We start from the raw sequence: 22,007 nt of genomic DNA, 5'->3' as shown, positions 1-22,007 counted from the left end.
CCAAAGGCAATATCCTCTTGCCTTTTTACATCCACCTGATAGAATCTAGTGAATTTATGGACTGAAGACCAAGTTGCGGCCTTGTAGATCTGAGCCATGGAGGATTGGTGATGCACTGCCCAAGAAGCACTAGCTGCTCTGGTGGAGTGCGCTTTGACTTGAAAAGCAGGATTTCTGCCCTTTAATCCACCATAGTCCTGAATTATCACTTGCCGAATCCATTTAGAAATAGTAGATTTCAACCCTGCCTGTCCTTTCCTAGGAGCTTCTGGCAGCACAAATAAAACATCAGTTTTCCGGATTTGAGCAGTCTTCTTTAAATTGACCTTGACTGCTCTCACCACATCAAGCGAATGTAGTGACTTTTCTTCCACAGAACAGGGTTGTGGAAAAAATTATGGTAGGACAATATCTTGGTTTAGAAGGAAACCTGACACCACCTTAGGCAAAAAAAACTTGGACGAGGATGCAACACCATTGTGTCCATGTGAATAATTAAATGTGGCTCTTTACAAGAAAGAGCAGCTAACTGATACCCCTTCTTGAAGAAGATATAGCAACCAGAAAAACAAATTTCCTTGTCAGAAGGCCCAAGGGAATATGCTGCATTGTTTCAAAAGGCTATTTTTGCAATACCAACAAAACTTCATTCAAGTCCCAGGGATTCAGGGGTGACCTAACTGGCGGATTAAACCACGTTAGCCCTTGCAAAAAAAACAGGATCAAAGAATATAAAGCAAGGTCTTGGAAAAAATACCAATAAACCCAAGACTTGACCCTTGATGATACTCAAGGCCAGCTTCGTCTCTACCCCTAATTGTAGAAAGGCAAGAATTCTACCTATGCTATATTTCCGAGGGTGCCAATCCTTGGATTCATAGCAGGAAACATAAGCCTTCCAAAATCTATAATATATGGCTCTGGAAGCCGGTTTCCTTGCATTGATCAAGGTAGAAATCACTGACTTGGAGATCACGCGACTGTTCAGAATGTGGACTTTAATAGCCAAGCTGTTAAATTTAGAAAGTGTAAGGTAGGATGGAATATTGGCCCCTGCAAGAGCAGGTCTGGACGAGGCGGATGAGGACATGGGTCCCCTACCGCCATCTTTATGATCCCTGCATACCAGGACCTTCTGGGCCACACCGGGGCTACCAGAATCACCAGCTTCCTTTCGTGCTTGATCCTGCAAAGAAGCCATGGCAGTAACTGAATAGGGGAAAATGCATAAATGTGAGAACTGATCCCACAGGGTTATCAAGGCATCTGTCCCGCATGCGAGTGGATCCATTGACACAAAGTTCTTCTTGTTGAACCTGGACGCTAAAAAAATCTACGACCGGGATCCCCCATCTTTGGCATTTTGCCAGGAAGATATCGGGATGAAGGGACCCTTCCCCAGGAACAACTGCTGGCGACTCAAGTAGTCCACCTGCCAATTCTCTATCCCTGGAATGGAGACTGCCGATAGGCAAGGTACATCTTTCTCTGCCCAAGCCAGGATATGGTTTATCTCTTTCTGGGCTGTGCGTCTTCTGGTGCCCCCTTGGTGATTGATGCAAGCCACAGCCATGGAATTGTCGGATTGGATCCTGACAGGGCAATTCCATAACCTGAATATCCAGACCTTCAGAGCCAAGCGAGCTGCCCGGATCTCTAGGATATTGAGGAGTAAGGCCCTTTCGATCCTTGATCACTTCACTTGGACAGTTGTCTGTTCCAATACTGCTCCCCAACCCGAAAAGCTGGCATCTGTTACCACTTTCCAGGTAACTGCTATGAAGAATTTCCCCTTTTGCATATTCTTGGCTGTCCACCACCAATTGAGCTCTGGCAGAACTTTGTGGTCAGTCACATAGGGGAATCTAGAGCTTGGACCTTTTTGTTCCAAGCAGATAGGATGATGTTTTGTAACAGTCTTGAATGAAACTGGGCATAGGGAACCGATTTGAATGAAGCTACAATCTTTCCTAACAGCCTCATGCAAAGGAGAATGGATGGGTATTTCTTCGTCCTGACCACCAGTTCCTTTATGGTGCCGATCTTTGCCTGGGGCAAAAATACCCTTCTCTGGGCTGTGTCTATGATCAGACCCAAGTACTCCAGGCTTTTTAGTGGTTTTAAGGAAGATTTCTCTAGGTCGAGAATCCAACCTAGATATTCCAGGTATTTGACTGTGCTAGCCCCACTTTCTTCCAAGCGGGCTATCGACCGATCTACCAGCAGCTGGTCGTCCAAGTTTGCCATGACTGCGATATCCTGTGCCCTTAATCTGGCCAAAGGCAGGGCCAGAACTTTTGTAAACACCCGGGGTGCAGTAGCTAGACCGAAGGGCAAAGCTACAAACTGAAAATGGTGCTGTTCCACTTTGAAATGCAGATATCTCTGGTGAGCGGGGAAAATAAGCACATGCAAGTATGCATCCTTGATGTCGATTGACGCCAGAAGTTCCCCTCCTTGTAGGATGGAAACTACAGACCTGATCGACTCCATGCAAAAGGAGCGAATGTTCAGGAATCGATTCAGATCCTTGAGATCTAAGCTAGGTCTGACATCTCCATTTGTTTTGGGCACCGTGAAGAGGTTTAAATAAAACCCCAATCCTTGCTCCTCTGTCGGAATTTCTACGATCACCCCTTGAGACACCAACCGGTCTAACGTCAGAAACAGAGACTCCTTTTCTCTGGATCTTTGTTGACGCTTGATCTCAGAAAACAGGGTGACGGTAGCTCTCGGAACTTTGTAACCTAGCGTTATTGTGGAGGTGACCCATCTGTCCTGAATCTCTTCCTGCCAGATCTGAGAACTTCACAAGCCTTCCCCCCACCCGAGCGAGGGGCGCCCCTTCATAAGGAGGTCTTAGAATTTTGTTTTGTAGGCTTCCGCCCCAGAACTTCTTTTATCCCTGGGCTTGACCTTGAGGTTTACCTCTTGAACTTGACTTGAGGCCGTCGTGACTGTTTAGAGGCTGATGCTCCTAGCCCTGGAGAAGAAGCTAGCCTTCTTTTAACTGGTAAAAGGTTACTTTTCCCACTAGAAATTTTTTGGATGTATTTATGCAAATCATTCCAAAACAGCCATTCCCCATGAAAAGGAAACCCAGCCAGGAGCTTTTGGGATGGACCGTCGGCTGACCAATTTTTCAGCCACAGGATTCTCTGCATATGCACTAGCAAGAGTGTAAGGCGTGACGCCTGGTGAATAGAATCTTTAATGACATCAATTGCAAATCATAATGCCATTGGTAATTCAGCTAAGCCCCGGGCTTGCTGGGCAGGGTTCACTTTGAGATCCTGTATAAACTGGTCCTTTAGGGATTGACTTAGCATTTAGAGGTTGAGTTACTGCAGGTTTTCCGTAAGAATTCCAATCTCTTATCTGTTGGATCCCTGAACATTTGAGCATTGTCTACTGGACGAAGTTAGACTTTTATTCACATAAGATATAGCAGAGTCAACTGCTGGTATACTCCACTTTTTGGTGAATTTCTCCTCCACGAGATAAAGTGCTGAAAACCTTTTAGGAGGGAGCAAATGCTTATCTGGGTGATCCCATACAGCATCAGGGCTGAGCAAAATACATACTTAATTACTTAGACAGGGGCTGAAAAGTTGGAAACAGCTGCAACACCTGCCAGTTCCAATGGCTCACCCTGGGCAACCATTTCTGGTCCTTCAGGGGAAGATGGGATTGCGGAGGTGTGAGCAGGATCCTCAGTGCCTGAGGGCGATACCTCTGGTCCCTTCTTTGGGGTGTTTGTAAACCCCCTTCTGGAAGGCATAGTCCTAAGCACTAAAGCAGAGATACTATAGTAACAAACGCACCACCTACTGTGCTATAGTTCAAAAAAGAAAAGTGCCATTAATGCTGAGCCTGATGCCGAATAAATGTGTCCTGGGAATGCCTGTATGCACCAGCCTTACATTACCTTTTCTCTGCTGTGTCCGTTCAGCCAGCTGCCTGTATTCTGAGAGGCTGACCTACGGGCTCGGCAGCCATGCACCTGCGCTGTGTGATCCACGTGGAACGATGGGTCATGCACCCAGCGCCGCAAGATTCTTAGGATTCTTCACTTAACTTTTCCCCGCCGCAGGATTCTGCTGTTAACCAGATAGACCCAACCTTCACCCGTCACGGCGAGCTATGTTATAAAACCTTCAAGGACCGGGTCCCTTTTTAATCGGGGTCCACTCCCTTGGACCTGTATAGCATCCTGCCAGAAAACTTTATGGTATTAGATGAATGACCAAAGTACTGGATCTCAAGGTCCAGCCCTCCAAGGAGAGGCATTACAGACAAAACCTCATTCTTCCTCAAGGCACGGGTACCATCCACTTTGGCCTCAGTGGCACTTTGGATGGATCTGATCTGCAAAGGCTGTTTGATTCAGTAAGGATCCTTCCAGCGGAGCTCCTCATAGCACATCTTCAACCGTGACCAACACCTTAGACACTGCTTCCTGTCTTGGGTGTGCCAGTGTCCATCACCTGAAGGTGGCCTATAACCCACATAGTTATTACTATGGTGCCCTGTGTCGATAAAGAAAAGATGGCTTAATTTAGATACTGTCAATGACCTCAAAAGTACACTTACATATTAGATGGGTAATTGCACTAAAAGCAGAACTAAAAACGTAAACCTGATGGAGGGTATTTTTTTTTTTTTTTATAGAATAGACTGTGTATGTCACTTCTGCTAGTATTTTTTTTCTAACGTAAACTGCATGTGGTACAAGCACTGTGCAGTGTACACTCCCAGCATCTCTAAGGTGGCTGCCCAATTGTCAAAAAAAGAAGATGTCAGACCAGGAGAAGACCTAAAAAAGATAGCAGGAGTAAATAGTGATCGGGATATTATGGTATGGTATGGCCAAATTAGGGTATGAATCTGCCATAATGACCAAGTATGCTGTCCTTATCTTTAGTTCCACTTTAGGGTTTAGCATATGAGAATAAATGCAGCTGTCACTGGAATGAGATAAAGTTTTCTTTCTGCTGCATGTCTAAATTAGCCACATTTAAAAGTGGAATCAGGTTTAAATGTTGGGACTTCCTAGATGCTCTAATGGAAGCATTGCAATTACTTAGGCCCCTTTCACACTAACTTGACTTCAAAGTCGCGCGATTTTACCGTGATTCCTCGGCTGCAATTTCAAGGAATGACTGTGTAAACTTGAGGTCTATAGACCTCAACTCCCATCAAAGTCAGACCAAAGTAGTACAGGGACTACCTTCAAATCATACAGATATGAATGGTACTTATTGGAAATCATGGGGTAGGACTCATGCAACTTTGCAGTCCCAAGTCGCAGGACAAGTCGCACAACTCTGAAAGGGGACTTAGACTTGCCACTTTATGTAGAAAGAAAAAGAAATTGGACTTCGTATAAAAACAATAAAATGCCATTTTTATTATTTCTTTCATTCTCTTGTACCTGTGGAAATGGCAGCCAGACTCTGAATTCCTCGGTCCTCATTCTGGATGTCCTTTAAAAACTTCCCTACTGTAGTTGTGAAGGGTTTAATGGTGAACTGGCAACGTTCATTACGAGATGGCAGGGACAGTGTTATAACAGGGAGTCCATGCTTATAGTAGACAGCTACATCTGCAACACAAAAAATATATTTTCGGGTTTCTCAACTCCAATTTTAAGCACCTCTAACAGCACACAATATTCAGTTCATTTTACAGACTCATGTATGACATAAGCAGCGTTTTACTCTAAAAGTGGTGTGAATGTTCAACTTTACCTTGTGCTCTTTTGGTAGTGCAGAAGATTGTACTGTGTGTCAATCTAACAACCTTTCTCTTACAATCACTATGAAACTGTATTTGTACTCTGTTGTGACACTGTCTGAAAATTCTTAAGAGAACTAAACCCACCAATTTAACAGTTTCCCATAATAGTAGCGTTCAGAGCATGCTTTCAATGATATCTGTTACTAGTTGCTAGTGTTCTCATGTTCGCTCCCAACCTAACTTTCAAGCCATCAAACGGCTGATGTCATAGCTTATGACATGTGCAGCACCATGCCCATTGCTGATCAAATAGAGGCTAAGATGGCAGCTCCTTTGGCTGTAAAGGATAGGAGAGTTTAGTCCCACTTTAAAAGCAAAACAGGAAAAAGAAAACGCAAGATTAACTGTCTCGCTTTATACAGGTTACTAAATTGATTCCATCGTGCACACAAATCTATGTAGCATTCACATGCCATAAAATTACCCCAAAATATCCTTATGCGAGTACCATTAAAGCACTAAATTTCCCCTATGTTTAACTTATATGTTTGCATAATGAGCCAGTCCTTGATAACGTTTTATCTATGGATCGCTGGAAACCATTCCTGAATTCTATGCCTTTTGTAGAGGCTAATAAGCTACTGGAATTTGCCACAAAGGAACTGAGCTTTAAGCATACTTTTCTCTCATATATTTGTTTCGATATTCTTATATTTTATAGGATGGAAATCATTTTCAAGGTTTTTATTATTATAATTTATTGCAAATTGAAATACAGTATAAGGTGTTATTATTCTCAATAGATTCTTTTTTGATACTACTAATGGCAGTGATTAGCTACTTATAATGGGACTGCAATAGTACGGTGAAAAATCTGACAATAACTGACACTGGAGGGGAACTGCCACTAATACAGTGATAATATGCACTGGTAATGTACTATTAACAATGGCTGGGAAGGGGTAAACATCTAGGGAGACCGAGGGGTTAAATGTGTGCCCAAGAATGTTTACTGTGTGGTATTTTTACTAAACAATAGGCCTGTTTTTACTCCCTGCTTAGCAGGGAGAAAAAAAAAAAACATTAGACAGCCCTGTGTTGTATACCTATACAAGTCTCTCTTCTGTCATTTGCTCAACCAATCAGCAGGTTCCAGCAATAAATCACTATCTGGGACCCGCTGACTGGCTTGTGCTGCAGCGAATGGCAGCACAGTTGGGGCGACGGGCACGTACTCATGCGCCCCCTATCCATTAGTACAGAAATCATGTGTATGTACGTAATCCAGAGCAGCAGGGCGGCCCTGACGCAGTATAGGTGCAGTGGGCTGCCCTGAAACCAGTAAAACAAAATAAATCTCTAAGCCCTTGTACACACGGTCGGAGATTCCGACAACCAAATCCGTCTGAGTAATTCCAACGGATTCATTCCGGAAGAGGCCCGGAAGTGATGTTGCATACACACGGTCGGACTAAATTGTCGGAAAATCTGATTGTACATAACGTGATGACGTTATTTCGTTACGACGGGACTACGTTCAGGCTAGTAGCCAATAGCTTTGGTCTAGGAATTTGATCTGAGCATGCGTGGCACTTTTTCCGTCGGAGTAGGCTACACATGATCGGAGTATGTCCAATAGGAGCATTTTGTCGTAAAATTGTACCGGCAAGTTGGAAAACTTGGTCCGTCAGATATTCAGACGGAAAAAGTCCGATGCAGACCACACACAGTCGGAATATCCGACAAAACGGTCCGATAGGACACATTCCGTCGGAATCTCCGACCGTGTGTACAAAGGCTAAGACTTCCAGCTTCCTTTCTTTTTGTAATCAAATACAATGTGCATTTAACCTGTTTAACTTGCTTAAACAAAGACTTAAAATCTCTCATTTAATACATGATCATAGATGCTGTTCCCTAGTTAAATTAGGGTGGCAAAAAATAATCACATTAAAACAAAGTTGAATGAATAAACTAAACACCATTCAACTGAAAGATCTCAATGTGGATTTTGATTTGAAATTGTTTCTTTAGAGGCTTGTTCATACCAGATGCTTCAGGTGTGTTTTTTAAATACATCCTTAATGCATGCACAGTAAAATAAATGTTTTCCAATCACTTTAGTTCACACCACTGCATTCAGTTCCAGTGCTTTAAAAAGAAAAAGAAATAAATAAAATGTACAAAAAAAAAAAAAAAAAATTCAAGTCGCACCAAAGAAGTGCAGGTACCCGTTTTGGAGCCGCACTGCAACCGGATCACAAGGCTGCACTGCTTTTACAATGGGCTTGGGGTGTGGTGAACCCAAATTTGATCTATAATTTTTTTTATTTGATCTATAAAATTGATCCAGGGAGTATCAAGGAGGGAATTTTTTCCCCTGCTATAGCAAATTGGATCATGCTTTGCTGGGGTTTCTCACCTTCCTCTGGATCAACTATGGGTATAGGATTGTGTATATGGGATTGTATGGCTGTATTATTTTTTTTATTTTTATTGGTTGAACTAGATGGACTCGTGTCTTTTTTCAACGTACGTATGTAATTCTCCATGGTCTAATTCTCCAAGTATTCACCCTCTCGAATTGTCCTGTTCACCGTTAACATGAAAAGAACATTCCAAATTTTGGCTGGTCACACAACAGGAATAACTGGGGGAAGCTTGATATGCGGAGACTAGTTCTGGTGGCAACCAGAGATTCCCTCACTTTGCAGAGTTTTTCTCAGTTCCTGTTTTGGCTATGGGTCAGGAAGTGGTAGAAAAGTGATACAGATGGTAAAAAAAAAAAACAGACATGGATTATAACCCTCCCTTACACTACCCAAAATGAAAAAAGATTTGCTTTTGTTCTACTTTAACCACTTTCAGACTGGACCATTTTGCTGGCTTAAGACCAGACCATTTTTTGCGATTCGGCACTGCGTCACTTTAACTGACAATTGCGCAGTCGTTCGACATGGCTCCCAAACAAAATTGACGTCCTTCTTTTACCACAAATAGAGCTTTCTTTTGGTGGTATTTGATTACCCCTGCGGTTTTTATTTTCTGCGCTATAAACAAAAAAAGACCATTTTGAAAAAAAAAAAAACATTCTTTTTTACTTTTTGCTATAATAAATATCCCCCAAAAATATATAAAAAAAACATTGTTTTTCCTCAGTTTAGGGCGATATGTATTCTTCTACATATTTTTGTTTAAAAAAAAAAAAAAAAAAAAAACACAATAAGCGATTGATTGGTTTGCGCAGAAAATTTATAGCGTTTACAAAATAGGGGATAGTTTTATGGCATTTTTAGTAATTTTTTTTTACTAGTGGCGGCGATCAGCGATTTTTATTGTGAAATTGTGGTTCGATCCGCGCAGTGGAACTATTATGGTATAGAAACAATGAAAATCTAAAACACAGCCAGAACTGCGGCCCCTACTCCCTACCACCCCAAGGTGGAGTCAAAAATAAGAAAGGTGTGTGATGTAGTAGGTCTTGGCAGTGCTCCTTAGGCTGGTAAAGTTATGTTATGTCCTCTATAAATGATAATTTTTGTAAGAGGGAAAAACTTTTATATTTAGTTACGAGAAATCTCTTGGACAAAAACTACCCCCAGGGTTATATATACCCTTATCTAACTTCCAATAAAAAAAAAAGTGTATATACTCTTGTATGTATTCTTGTTTTTATTTGTGTTAGAGACTCGGCCTCATCAAATATTTCTTCATTTAACAGGAAAAATACTTTTTGAGATTACCATGTGTTAGAACCTCTGGAGTTTCTTTATGTAAAACCCGGAAAGAATTTGAAATGTGCCCTTTATGTGATTAATCCTACTAATTATCTCCAAGAAAAATGAGTAATCTTAAAACCTACCAAAATCTAATTGATGAAATAACAAACATTGTGAAAAAATATTAGGAATACATATATTCACAACCGTGAATACATTTTTTATTGTGACTGCGACATTATGGCAGACACATCAGAAATTTTTGACACATTTTTGGGACCATTGTCATTTATACAGCAATCAGTGCTATACAAATGCACCAATTCCTGTGTAAATGACACTGGCAGTGAAGGGGTTAACCAGGGGGTGGCAGTGTAGGGCATAAGTGTGTCCTAGGGGCGTGTTACTAACTGTGGGGGGCTGGGCTGTGTGTTAGTGAACACTGATCAGTGTCACTTGTTGCTCCCCGTTCAGCCTCCCCGTGAGATGATCGCGGGTATCCCCGTGGCGATCGAGTCCACGGAACCCACGACCGGTCTCAGGGGTCCCGACCACGCACGCGATGGCAGGGCAGCAATTTCAACTGGATGTACCTGTACGCCAGTTTGCCTGCCCGTGCCATTCTGCCAACGTACATCGTTGTGCACTGGTCGGGAACTGGTTAACTTTGGATGGCAATTCTACAGAAGTTTGATGTGTAAGGAAGAACTCTCAGAATTGTTGAACATTTACAAATATTACTAGTTTATAAGGAGTTAAGCGCAAGAAGGTGTGTTTATGTCACCTTATGGACTTATCGGTTTGTTTTTTGTAATGTTCACATTTTTACGGAGAGCTGGGAGTACAACTATTGCTATACTCCCAGCACTCTGACAGGAGTGATGCACTCTGCTATACAGCAGCTGCACTGTCTGCCTCTCCTCTGTGCTGTTCAAACGGAATACTTTATTCACAGAATAGAAAGCCTTCAGTGATTGGATAAGAGGAAAGGCTGACACAGCGACTACAATCGACTCTGCAGCTGCAAATTCAAAAGCCTGAAGGTCCAATGATGGAGTGCCATTTTTAAAAGTCCTGGAGTTTTTTTTTTAATAAAATGACCTTTGATGCTGCAAGCCTGAATGCATTCTATATATTGGGCTGATCCCATTTACTGTGCACTAGACCTAAAGTGACCACCTTTATTTACTGAACAGAAACACATATATATATTTGTATGCAAATGTGGATAAAGTTTCATTACTACCTTAAAGTGTTACTAAACCCACAACGGTAAAATCAGTCTGTATAGGCAGTAAAGCATGCTCGTTATTCTCACGGTGGAACCTAAGGGCTTAATCCTCTGCATTGTGTAAAAAGGCTGTTTGAGTCAGTCTTCTCTGATCATCCCCTTCTTTTACTGTCCTCAACATCTCCTGATGGAACAGAGACTTGGAGGAACTCTACACATGCCCAGTTTGGGGTATATTGCTAGAGAGTTTTCTTGTTTTTGGAGGATGCATGTCAGCACAGGGCCAAGCAGCACTGTCCAGACAGAGGCTAAGGGGTCATGCAGTCTAAGAGGACAGTCAGAGCAGAATGAAAACTCCTCTTACACGCTTTAACTAGACACTCATAAAAGTCACAAGACTGCTATAGACTGCTGACGAGAAAGGGTATTTAGTAGTTTATATTTACTAAACAAATTGAATTTCCATGTTCTGTGTACTGTAGAAGACCAGATATAGTGAATGCAGGGTCTTGGGTTTAGTAACACTTTAAGTAAGAGACGTATACACTATAAGTGTTCTTTAAAGAGAGACACTGAAGTTTTAGAGAAGGAAAACAAACAGCTGCACCTAGATGTAAACATAAAAGGGTTATCAACAGGAAAGTTTCTTGATACCAATTACCCATACCATCCAGTCACAATCTCTATTTCAGCTTCCGCTCTACACTGCAGAATTGGCAGCTGGGAGCCGATTGGTTGCTTCAAGCAACATGACATTATCTCCTTAGTATGCTTGCAGTGTGTACGTCCCTTTAGCTTTTTGCAAAACCATACATATCCCACTTACCACTAGAGGGTACTGATGTGCTGTAGAATCCCACAGTGTTTAGATGAAGCCTGCGTCTGACATTTCTAACCTAAAAATAGGAGAGAGGATACTGAGAAGCATTCACAGATAGCCGATTGTTATATTAGAAAGACATTTTATATGCTTTGCATGATCCTGTAGAGTCAAGCTGACATTTCTCTTAAAAACACTCCTTGTGAAAATAGCTACAATAAATTTCCATTATTTACGGAATAAAGCTGTGGGTACCTTACTGCCTTGTGGTTGCAGAAAAATACATAAATTCAATACAGCTTATATGGAGCTCTAACCTGGTCTGAAGGAATTACAGTAAAATCTTAATAATATGTACTCAGTAATAGAACTGTCAGAATACCACTAAAACCACTGCTCCTGCCACCTCCCCCTCCAGGATAAAATAACTGTATTAACCTTTTCACACTAATGCTGCAATAGCCACTGGATTAAAATCACCCCATGGCTGGCTAATCCGGCACAGTGGAATGTAATTGTTCAACTTTGCCCAAAGCATGCCCTTAGCATTAGCTAAGCTAGCTAATATAAGCTAGCGGCAATATATTACGTTTAAAACGGTTCACATCTTTAGATAGTAGCCACTTTACATGATATTAAAAACGCTATATATGATAGCATCCAGAATTTGTATTCTTTGATACATTTTTGGGACCATTGACAATTATACAACGATCAGTGTTATAAAAATGCACTGATTACTGTATAAATGTCACTGGCAGGGAAGGGGTTAACACTAGGGGGCAATCATGGGGTTGACTGTGTTCCTTAGGTGTGTTCTAACTGTAAGGGGGATGGGACTGTCTAGGAGGCGAGAGAGATCAGTGTTCATACTTAAGCTCCATACAGATTTTTGTCTTTAGATTAACCAAAACCATATAATATGAGGTCAAACCTTAAGAGTTTGAATTTGTATGCAATCAGGCAGGCCCTTGCAATACATGGTTTTGGTAATTCCGAAGACAAAAATTCTGCAGAAAATCTAATAGTGTGTATAGGGCTTTAGTATGAACACACGATCTGTCTCTACTTTCCTGAAAGAACCGAGATTGGTGTGTTTACATGCTCGATCGCAGATGTCTCTAGCAGTCATAACACCCGCCAGGCACTCGTATCGGCTTCGGGCATACGCTGCGGGCGCACGCACCTCCAGAAGCGCAAGCTCACCCTTAGTGGTCAAAAGGTGAGACGACATAAGGTATCGTTTTGCCCAGCCGTGCCATTCTGCCACAGTAAAACTGTCCTGGCTGGTCGGCAGGCAGTTAAACACACTGTATACAGCTGTTTGCCAAGCAGGGGGCCGGGAAGCCAGCCGCCATGTCCTTAACAACCGATGTGTCATCAGCTGTCAGCGGGGTTCCCCGCTGATAGCTGAATGTAAAAAAAAAAAAAAAAAATTATAAAAAAAAGCATAAATTCAAAACAAAAAATTCAAAAAAAAAATTTTTTTTAAACGGTGTGGGGCCCCCCTAGGTCTAGTATGTATTTTGAGGGCCTCCCTCATGCTAAAAGTTTTTTTTTTAAATGGTGTGGGTAGCCCCAAAAATTCAAAACAGACCCTTATCCTGGGCATGCAGCCAGGCAGGTCAGGAAAGGGAGAGGATGAGTGAGCGCCCATCCGAACCATACCACTCCACGTGCCCTCAACATGAGGGGTGGAAGCTTTGGGGCAGGGGGGCTATGTGCCCTGCACCCCACTGCACCTTGCCCCCATGTTGATGCAGTGAAAAGTAAAAAACCAAGAGCTGGTTTTTGGCAAGTCCTTTATTAATAGCTCTGAGCTGTCTTCTACAGCCATCTTCTTCTTCCTTGCCATCGGTTACCCGCTTAAAAAAAAAAAAAAAACACTATTCTGTTGCTGTCTGGCATGTTATATAGCCATGGGGCGTGGCTATCCAATTATGTCACCGGGAGAGCCCACCCTTGACATCACAGGGACGGACTCTCCAGATTACGTCATCAGATAGCCACGCCCCATGGCTATATAACACATGCCAGACAGTGGGTGACAACACAAAGGAGGAAGACAGCAACAGAACAGCAGCTTTTTTGTCAGATGCTGAGGGTGAGGAGAAATTGTGATAAGCAAGAGGATTACGATACACAGGCTGACATCATTTTAGAAAGATTTCATGAAAAAGGTTATAATTTAAAAGATGTATAAAGAACAAAAGAAGCCATACGAAGGTATGACTGGGGAGCATCTATTCAAAGAAAGGGGCAATAAGAGAAGGGATTATGGAATGACCTTTAGGACAGGTTATACCTGTCACTACAGTTTGAACAAATTAAGAGAGAACATTGGCCTCTACTACTAAAAGATAGGGAGCTGAAAAGAATCTTGCCAGTTAAACCACAGTTCATTTATATCAAAACACGCACGTTACGGTGGGAGTTGGCACATAAAGTTATCAATGCTCCAAGGAAGGTTTTCACCTTTTTAGATCAAACTGGTTTCTACAGTTGTGGGAAACGTGTGATCTGTAGAACCTTTAAAGTTCAGGAGGAGGAAAACCACCCACTTTGTGTCCTTTTCACAGGGGAGATACTTTGTGGTAAATTCATCACCTGTGGAACCACACGTCACCTATCTCCTGTCTTGTCCCTGGGGTCTCCAATACATAGGGAGAACCACAAGAAAATTTGGGATAAGTCAGAGAGCATGTCAATAGAATTAAAAAGGGTTTCAAGCATCATAGCTTATTAAACCATTTTAGATTGTTCGCCAATACAGCCCCCTTGGGTTTTGTCTTTTTGTGGAATTGATAAGGTAGAGGCACGTTGAAGACGATCTAATCTTAAGAGGGCCATTTCCCAAAACTAAACCCAATGGATCCATAGGCTTAGAACTATGACTCGGTTGGATTTGAATGTAGAGCTTGACCTCAGTTCTTTATCCCACTGGTACATTTTAGTTTTCCACTGGTACTATCATATATTTTTATATCCTGCATTGGTTATTTCTGTTTTGATTTTGGTCAATTTTTTATAAAAAAAATTTTTTTTCACTTTTAGTTTTTATATTAATTTTTGCACCCCCCTCCCCCCTGAAAGGTGCCATATGTGACACCGGAGGGGGGGAGGGTTCCGATGAGTGGAAGTTCCACTTTAGGGTGGAACCCCGCTTTAAATGTAAGCAGGAAGTGATGTTATCAGGATGGAGAAAGTTGGCACTTGTACACCCATCGGAACTGCCATTTCTATTGGTTGATCAAAGAGAAGATAACCCTCCTCGGATATAAATTTGAGCTTTTGTAGCTGGAAGTGATGTAACTAATGACTCCCTGGGGGAGGGGCGAAATGCGCTGACATTTCCAGCTATTCAAACCACTATTGTCACTTCGCCATCCATGGAAAGCATGCCGATCAGAAGCAAACTCAGAAGAGCTGTTCTCTCTACTTATGCCTGTTCCTTCCATTGTTTAGCCACTTACTGACCGGCTCCTGTACATATACGTCGGGACTTTAAAGATGGATATCTCGGCAATGGCAGCACACTGCTGCCACAAACGAGATATCCATCTTTTCAGGAGCCGGTCGTGTTTATGATAATGCTGGTCTCTGTGGCGGATTCGGCACAAGATCACCGTTATCATGGCAGGAGAGGTTCCACCCCCCCCTCCCGCCGTTCTCCCATGCCTTCCGCTGCTTACCGGAGCTGCTGGTAGCAGCTGAGGCAATCGGGACCTGTCATATCTGTGGTATGGAGATGAGCGAGGGGAAGATGGCCCCCACCCGTCTCCATACCATAGGAGGGTGGAAGCGACCCTCCTTAGCAACCAGCTATATACAGTGTTTGAAGTTCAATTCAGTCACTTTTTTTTTTAAACGGATGTCAGCAGACATTAAAACGGATATAAAAATTTACATCTGCATCAGTTTTTTTTCCAAAAAAAAAATACAATAAAAATAAATAAAAAAGTGACTGAACTAAACGAAAAAGACAGAAAGCCAGTGTGAAACCAGCCTAAAATTGTACAATCCCTTGAAGGGTCCTGCTTATAATTTGACATATAGAGGTTTATTATTATTATTGACGATTTATATAGCGCCAACAGTTTACGCATCGCTTTACAATGTATAGGGGAGACAACACAATTACAGTACAATACAAAAGGTACAGGAGGGCCCTGCTCATAGAGCTTAAAGCGGAGGGCCGGTTATACAAAAAAAAAAAAAAAGTCAGCAGCTGCAAACACTGCAGCTGCTGACTTAATCAACACACTCACCTGTCCAGGGTGCCCGCGATGTCGGCCGCCCGAGGCCGACCCGTCCCTCGGCTCTCGGGTCCCGGTGCTGCCATTCCTTGTAAGGGAAACAGGCAGTGGAGTCTTACGGCTTCACTGCCCGTTTCCTACTGCGCATGCGCGAGTCCCGCAGCTACTGCGCATGCGCGAGTCCCGCAGCGCTTTCTGAATGGGATGCGCTGTGTTCTGGAACACACAGTTCCCAGCGCGACTCATTACCCAGAAGACGCCGCGACGAAGACAGAAGATCTCCGCGGAGGAGGAAGATTAGGAGAAAGTGCCTAGCAACAGGCATTTCTGGTAAGTAAAAAAAAAAAATTTTTTCATTTTTTTTTTTATATTTTTTTGTAATTTTTAATATTTTTTTTGTTTTCAGGGTGGCCCTCCACTTTAAGTGGTTGTAAACCTTTACAAACCACTTTGACCTACAGGTAAGCCTAGATTAAGGCTTACCTGTAGGTCCAAGAAATATCTCCTAAACCTACACGGTTTAGGAGATATTTGCCCGAAGACGGGCACCGCTGTCTACGGCGCATGCGCCGTAGACAGCGGCGCGCAAGCGCACTGAGCGCGGCATCCTCGATGACGAAGATGCCGCGCAATGCAGCGAGTCTCGGCTCCTGTGCGCATGAGCGGGAGTGACGTCATCGCGGCTTCGCCGAATGACAGCGGCGGAGCTGCGAGACCCACCGAGAAGATGGATGCGCCGGACTACAGGGGACAGCTGTGACTTCACTGGCTCCTGTGTCATGTAAGTGACACATAATGGGCTACTATGCGATGCATAGTAATCCATTAGGCTTTGCCTTTGCAGGGAATGAAAGAGGAAGTAAACTCATCAGGGTTTACTTCCTCTTTACATTCTAAAGGCAGGGGGTGGTGGTACAAAAGGTAATAGCTGCAGAGAATGATTTGATGGGGGCGGCTCGGGGGGACAGTTAGGTGGGTGTGGGATAGACTTCCCTGAATAAATTAGTTTTTAGGGAACTCTTAAAGGTGGACAGGGTAGGGGCTGAGCGGACAGACTGGGGCAGGGAGTTCCAGAGGATGGGAGAGGCTCTGGAGAAGTCTTGAAGGCGAGCATGAGAGGAGGTAACAAGGGAGCTAGAAAGCAGGAGGTCATCGGAGGAGCGGATTTGGGCGATATCTGCAGATGAGGTTGGTGATGTAGATGGGGGCGATGTTGTGGATTGCTTTGTATGTTATGGTTAGCATTTTGAATTTTACACGGTGGGGTAGGGGAAGACAGTAAAGGGATTGGCAAAGGGGCAGCAGTCACGGAACGATTAGTGAGGTGTATTAGTCTAGCAGCAGCATTCATAATAGACTGAAGGGGGGATAGCCTGCTTAAGGGTAGGCCATTAAGGAGAGAGTTGCAGTAGTCAAGGCGGGAAATAATCAAGGAGTGAACAAGTTGCTTTGTGGTGTCAGTCAGGAAGGGTCACATTCTGGAGATGTTGGGGAGGTGAAGGCGGCAGGATTTAGCCAGTGATTGTATATGGGGGCTGAAGGAGAGGTCAGAGTCAAGGATTACACCCAGGACTCTGGCATGGGTGGAGGGACCAATGGTTGTTTTGTTGATATTAATGGTGAAGTCATTATTAATATTAATTAATGATATTAATGGTGAAGTTTATAAACCGTATGGATGTATAGATATCATACCTTATTAACATAGGGGGTACTCACTGTGGCTCCCACATAACCAGAGTACTAACAATCATTCTATCCTTCCCTAGATTCTGATACCCACTATTAGTTGAAAAATTGGATACCTGCTCAATCTCCCGTATAAATAACTGGGTCACTGGCCCTGATTTACCCAGCAATGTTACTCACTGTGTTGTTCTGTTTTTGTATACTGCAAACCTTTGAAAAAAATCTTATATGGCACAAAAACAAAAAAACACTATACAAGTGTATTTCTAGCATTAGAGTAAAAGATTTGAATATAGTTATCCTTTAAAAGAGGTATTTTTTTTTAAATTCATACTTACCTAGGTGGATGCACCATGGGCCCGATGCTGCATCTGTCCCCTGGCACTTCTGCACTAAGAACCGAGCGATCATACATCGCCGATCACTTGGTTCTCACAGCTCCCCGAACAAAGAGCAGGAGACTGTCAGTCACCATTCTCTGCTCTGCCTGATTCCGTGGTCACGATGACACGGGCCCTGGACCGACTCTGACATCAGTTTAGTCCACTCTCTGCTGAAAACGGGTCACTCCTGTGATCCATACATAGATCCAAATGAGCTTTGGCTGTACTTCTCCATTAACCACTTGAAAAAAACATGCACTGTACTGACACTGGCTGGGAAGAAGTTAAACATCTAGGAAGATCAAAGGGTTAAATGTGTGCCTAACCAGTATTTTTGTATTGTGAGGTGCTTCCACTAAGGGCTGTGCCGTTTTTTATTCCCTTCTTTACAGGGAAATGAAAACCAGTACATCCCCGCTGACAGGACAGAGCTCTGTATCGTTTACATTGACAGAGCTGTCCTGTCTTCCCCCTTGCTTATCAGCGGGTGTCAGCAGTCATCCATTCGCTGGCACCCGTTGATCGGCTTGTACTGTAATCACAGTACTTTCAATCAAATTTTGTGAGCAGGCAGTGCTGAGCCAGGCTGTGTGTGTCTATTGATTAATTCAGAAAAAAATTATCTGCAGTGCCGCCCCTGCTAGTTACAATACTTTCTTCACATTTATTAACCATTTGCCTACTGGGCACCCTTCCTGCCCAGACCAATTTTCAGCTTTCAGTGCTCTCACACTTTGAATGACAATTACTCAGTCATGCAACACTGTACCCAAATGAATTTTTTGTCCTTTTTTTCCCCCACAAATAGAGATTTCTTTTGGTGGTATTTGATCACCTCTGAGGTTTTTATTTTTTGCTCTATAAATGAAAAAATACAGAAAATTTGGAGAAAAAACGCATATTTCTTTGTTTCTGTGACAAAATTATGCAAATTATAAATTTTTCGTCATAAATTTTGGCCACTATTTATACTGCTACATATCTTTGGTAAAAATAACCCAAATTAGTGCATATTATTTGGTCTTTGTGAAAGTTAGAGAGTCTACAAGCTGTGGTGCGAATCATACAAAATTGATCACATCTGATGTACTGGTGGCCTATCTCACTTCTTGCAAATGACCCCTTTATGGAAAGTAGACATTCCAAGGTATTTAGTAAGAGGCATGGTGAGCTTTTTGATGTTGTCATTTTTTCCCACAATTCTTTGCAAAATTAAGATTTTTTTTATTTTTTTTAAATTTTTTCCACAAAATTGTCATTGTAATAGGTTATTTCTCTCACATGGCATGTCTATACCACAAATGACACCCCCAAAAGAATTCTGCTACTCCTCCTGAGTATTACAATACCACGTGTGGGACTTTTTCACAGCCTGGCCACATAGAGAAGCCCAACATGCAGGGAGCGCCGTCACATGTTTTAGGAGCATAAATTACACATCTAACTTGTTGACTACCTATTACAATTTTGAAGGCCCTGGAGCACCAGGACAATGACACGTGGCCCTGATACGTGGCACCAATGACAGATGGCCCTGATACGTGGCACCAATGACAGATGGCACTGATACGTGGCACCAATGACAGATGGCACTGATACGTGGCACCAATGACAGATGGCACTGATACGTGGCACCAATGACAGATGGCACTGATACGTGGCACCAATGACGCGTGACACTGATGACAGGTGGCACTGATAAGTGGCATTGATGACACATGATACTGACAACAGATGGCACGTGACACTGACAGGTGGCACTGATGACAAATGGCACTGATATGTGACACTGATGACAGATGGCACTATGTGGCACTTATACGTGGCACTGATGACAGGTGGCACTGGGGACAGATAGCACTAACAGGTGGCACTGGGGACAGATAGCACTAACAGGTGGCACTGGGGACAGATAGCACTAACAGGTGGCACTGGGGACAGATAGCACTAACAGGTGGCACTGGGGACAGATAGCACTAACAGGTGGCACTGGGGGCAGGTGGCTCTGGGGAGGATGGCACTTTTTTTTTATACTTACAGCCGCTGCAGCCATTGATCTCTCCCTTCTCACACGCTGTCTGTGTGAGGAGGGAGAGCGGCGCTGAGAGATGATCTCATATGTTTACATATGAGATCATCTCTCATTGGACATGCAGATCGCGCTGTAAACGGCTGCTGTTATTGGCCGTTTACAGCGATCTGTGACTGGCTGTGTCCGAGGGATACGGCCAGCACAGAACTTCCCCGATGCGCGCCCGCGGCGGCGCGCAGAGGGGAAGTAAACAGGAGGACGTCCAGGGATGGCCTCCCGGCAGTTAGCGTCCACTCTGTAGCCGTATTTCGGCTATAGGGCGGGTGTGAATCGGTTAAGGCCTGGCTGTATTTATCAAAATGGCATATATGGGCTAGCCTAGGGCAGTAGGTTTGCAGGAGGTAGCACCAAGCCCCAACACTTAAAAACTGTGATCTATTTATATTTTGCTTCCATTTTCTGCATACCTCTCTACTATTGTAGCCAAAACAATTCAGCAAGGTCCATAGGGTGAAGTATATGCCAGGGATGCTGAGAGGAGTCAGAAGGGATCCGTGTAGTCCAAGAAACATCTCTGTACTTGTTTGTCTATACCAGCTTTTCTGAACCAGGGTTTCATGGAAAACTGAAAACAACGTACAGATCAGGAAGGTGTAAAAATGATCTGCTGGGGTGTCAAGTAAACTATTTTTTATACTTCTATTTAAAACAAACAAACAATCTAACATTTTGTGATCATGCCAATGTATTGCAAACTGTACAGTTGTGCTCAAAAAGTTTGCATACCTTGGCAGAACTGAAATTGTGAAATGTTGCCATTAATATTGGAAATATGACTGATCATGCCAAAAAACTGTTTTTGTTTTTTTTGTTTGTTTTTTTAAGGATAGCAATCGCATGAAGCCATTTATTATCACATAGTGTTTTGGATCCTTTTTAAATCATAACAACAGACATCACCCAATAACAGAAATCACCCAATGGCCCTGATAAAAAGTTTGCCTGGAATGTGGGGGGACAGGAGGGACATTGGGGATAATTGGTCGGGGCAGGAGGGACAGTGAGGAGACAGGAGGTATATTGGGGATATTTGGGGGGACAGTGGGGAGACAGAAGGGACATTGGGGATAATTTGGGGGACAGGAGGGACAGTGAGGAGACAGGAGAGACATTGGAGATTAGCAGGGGAGATAGTGATGCTCTGTGTATGTGTGTAGTGACTAGTGTGCACTGTGACTGCACTGTACATCGATTGTGTCACAAACCACAGTTCACTTGGAAGATCCCAGGCAATTCCATCTCATTACATGTGCCTGTGGGATAGAGCAGGCGCCTCTGTGCCACTGCCAGACTAGTTGCCACAATGGGGAAATAGTAGATTCAGTCCAGCGTGGAGTAGAAGATGATGGCAGTAACTCACACAGGGAGGCAGAGGCGGGATTCCCAGAGAAACCCAGCCTCTGCCACGGCACATCACCCCATTCATCCAATCACCAGGCAGCCGCTGCCCATCCCTGAGCCAGAACATGGGCCCTGGAGCGCAGCGAGCGACACCGCCCTACACATTAGGACGGAGTGACACTCGCACTGGATGCTACGTTGCGCCCCCCTAAATTTTGCACCCGGGACCATGGCCCCCTCCGCACCCCCCACGCTACACCACTGGGCCCTCCTGTCTCCCAGGTTCAACAGGTTTGTCTTCAGATAAAGTGGTCATTTAGCTTTAGCAATGGAAGCTCTGATGGCTCAGTGAAATCTGTACACCTTGATTTATGCCATTCCTCTCTTGAAATTCTATTTTGCAAATTCTTTTTTTATCAGTATCCAACAAACCATGCAAAGATGATGGAATTGATCAAACGGACTGCACAAAGGCGACAAATAGATATCACCATTTGTTAACATGTGTAGATACAAAATACAATGTAAGCGTAATGAGTGGGTAAGCAAACATGATTATAACCCGTTTGGTGAACAGTCAAACTTAATCCAAGAAGAGGGTGGTCCCTTTTTCCTGTCACTCAAACTGTGATTTTCCTAGCTCTTGGATGGCCATGGTCGTAACAAAGGCATTTTGCATACTGCATTTTTCATTTTACCTGGGGGGTAAGTAACAGTAAGGGAGAAAGAGCCAGGGG

At 43.3% G+C, this 22,007-nt stretch overlaps 1 protein-coding gene across 1 annotated transcript in view; it reads right to left on the bottom strand.

The window, feature by feature from the left end:
* Positions 1-22,007, bottom strand: part of MCUB (mitochondrial calcium uniporter dominant negative subunit beta) — a 178,816-nt gene that overhangs the window by 76,405 nt on the left and 80,404 nt on the right. The window contains exons 2-3 of the mRNA XM_077476706.1: positions 11,516-11,585; positions 5,435-5,605 (exon numbers count right to left, since the gene is read on the bottom strand). Of these exons, the coding sequence (XP_077332832.1) occupies positions 5,435-5,605; positions 11,516-11,585 (241 nt within the window). The remainder of the gene's footprint in view (positions 1-5,434; positions 5,606-11,515; positions 11,586-22,007) is intronic.

The sequence above is a fragment of the Lithobates pipiens genome, unplaced genomic scaffold, assembly GCF_037356315.1.
Source record: "Lithobates pipiens isolate NorthernLeopardFrog02 unplaced genomic scaffold, aLitPip1_a1.2 Scaffold_13, whole genome shotgun sequence".
In the NCBI taxonomy this organism is placed as follows: domain Eukaryota; kingdom Metazoa; phylum Chordata; class Amphibia; order Anura; family Ranidae; genus Lithobates; species Lithobates pipiens.
Note: the sequence above shows the minus strand (reverse complement) of the source record. Positions and strands in the feature narration are given on the sequence as shown.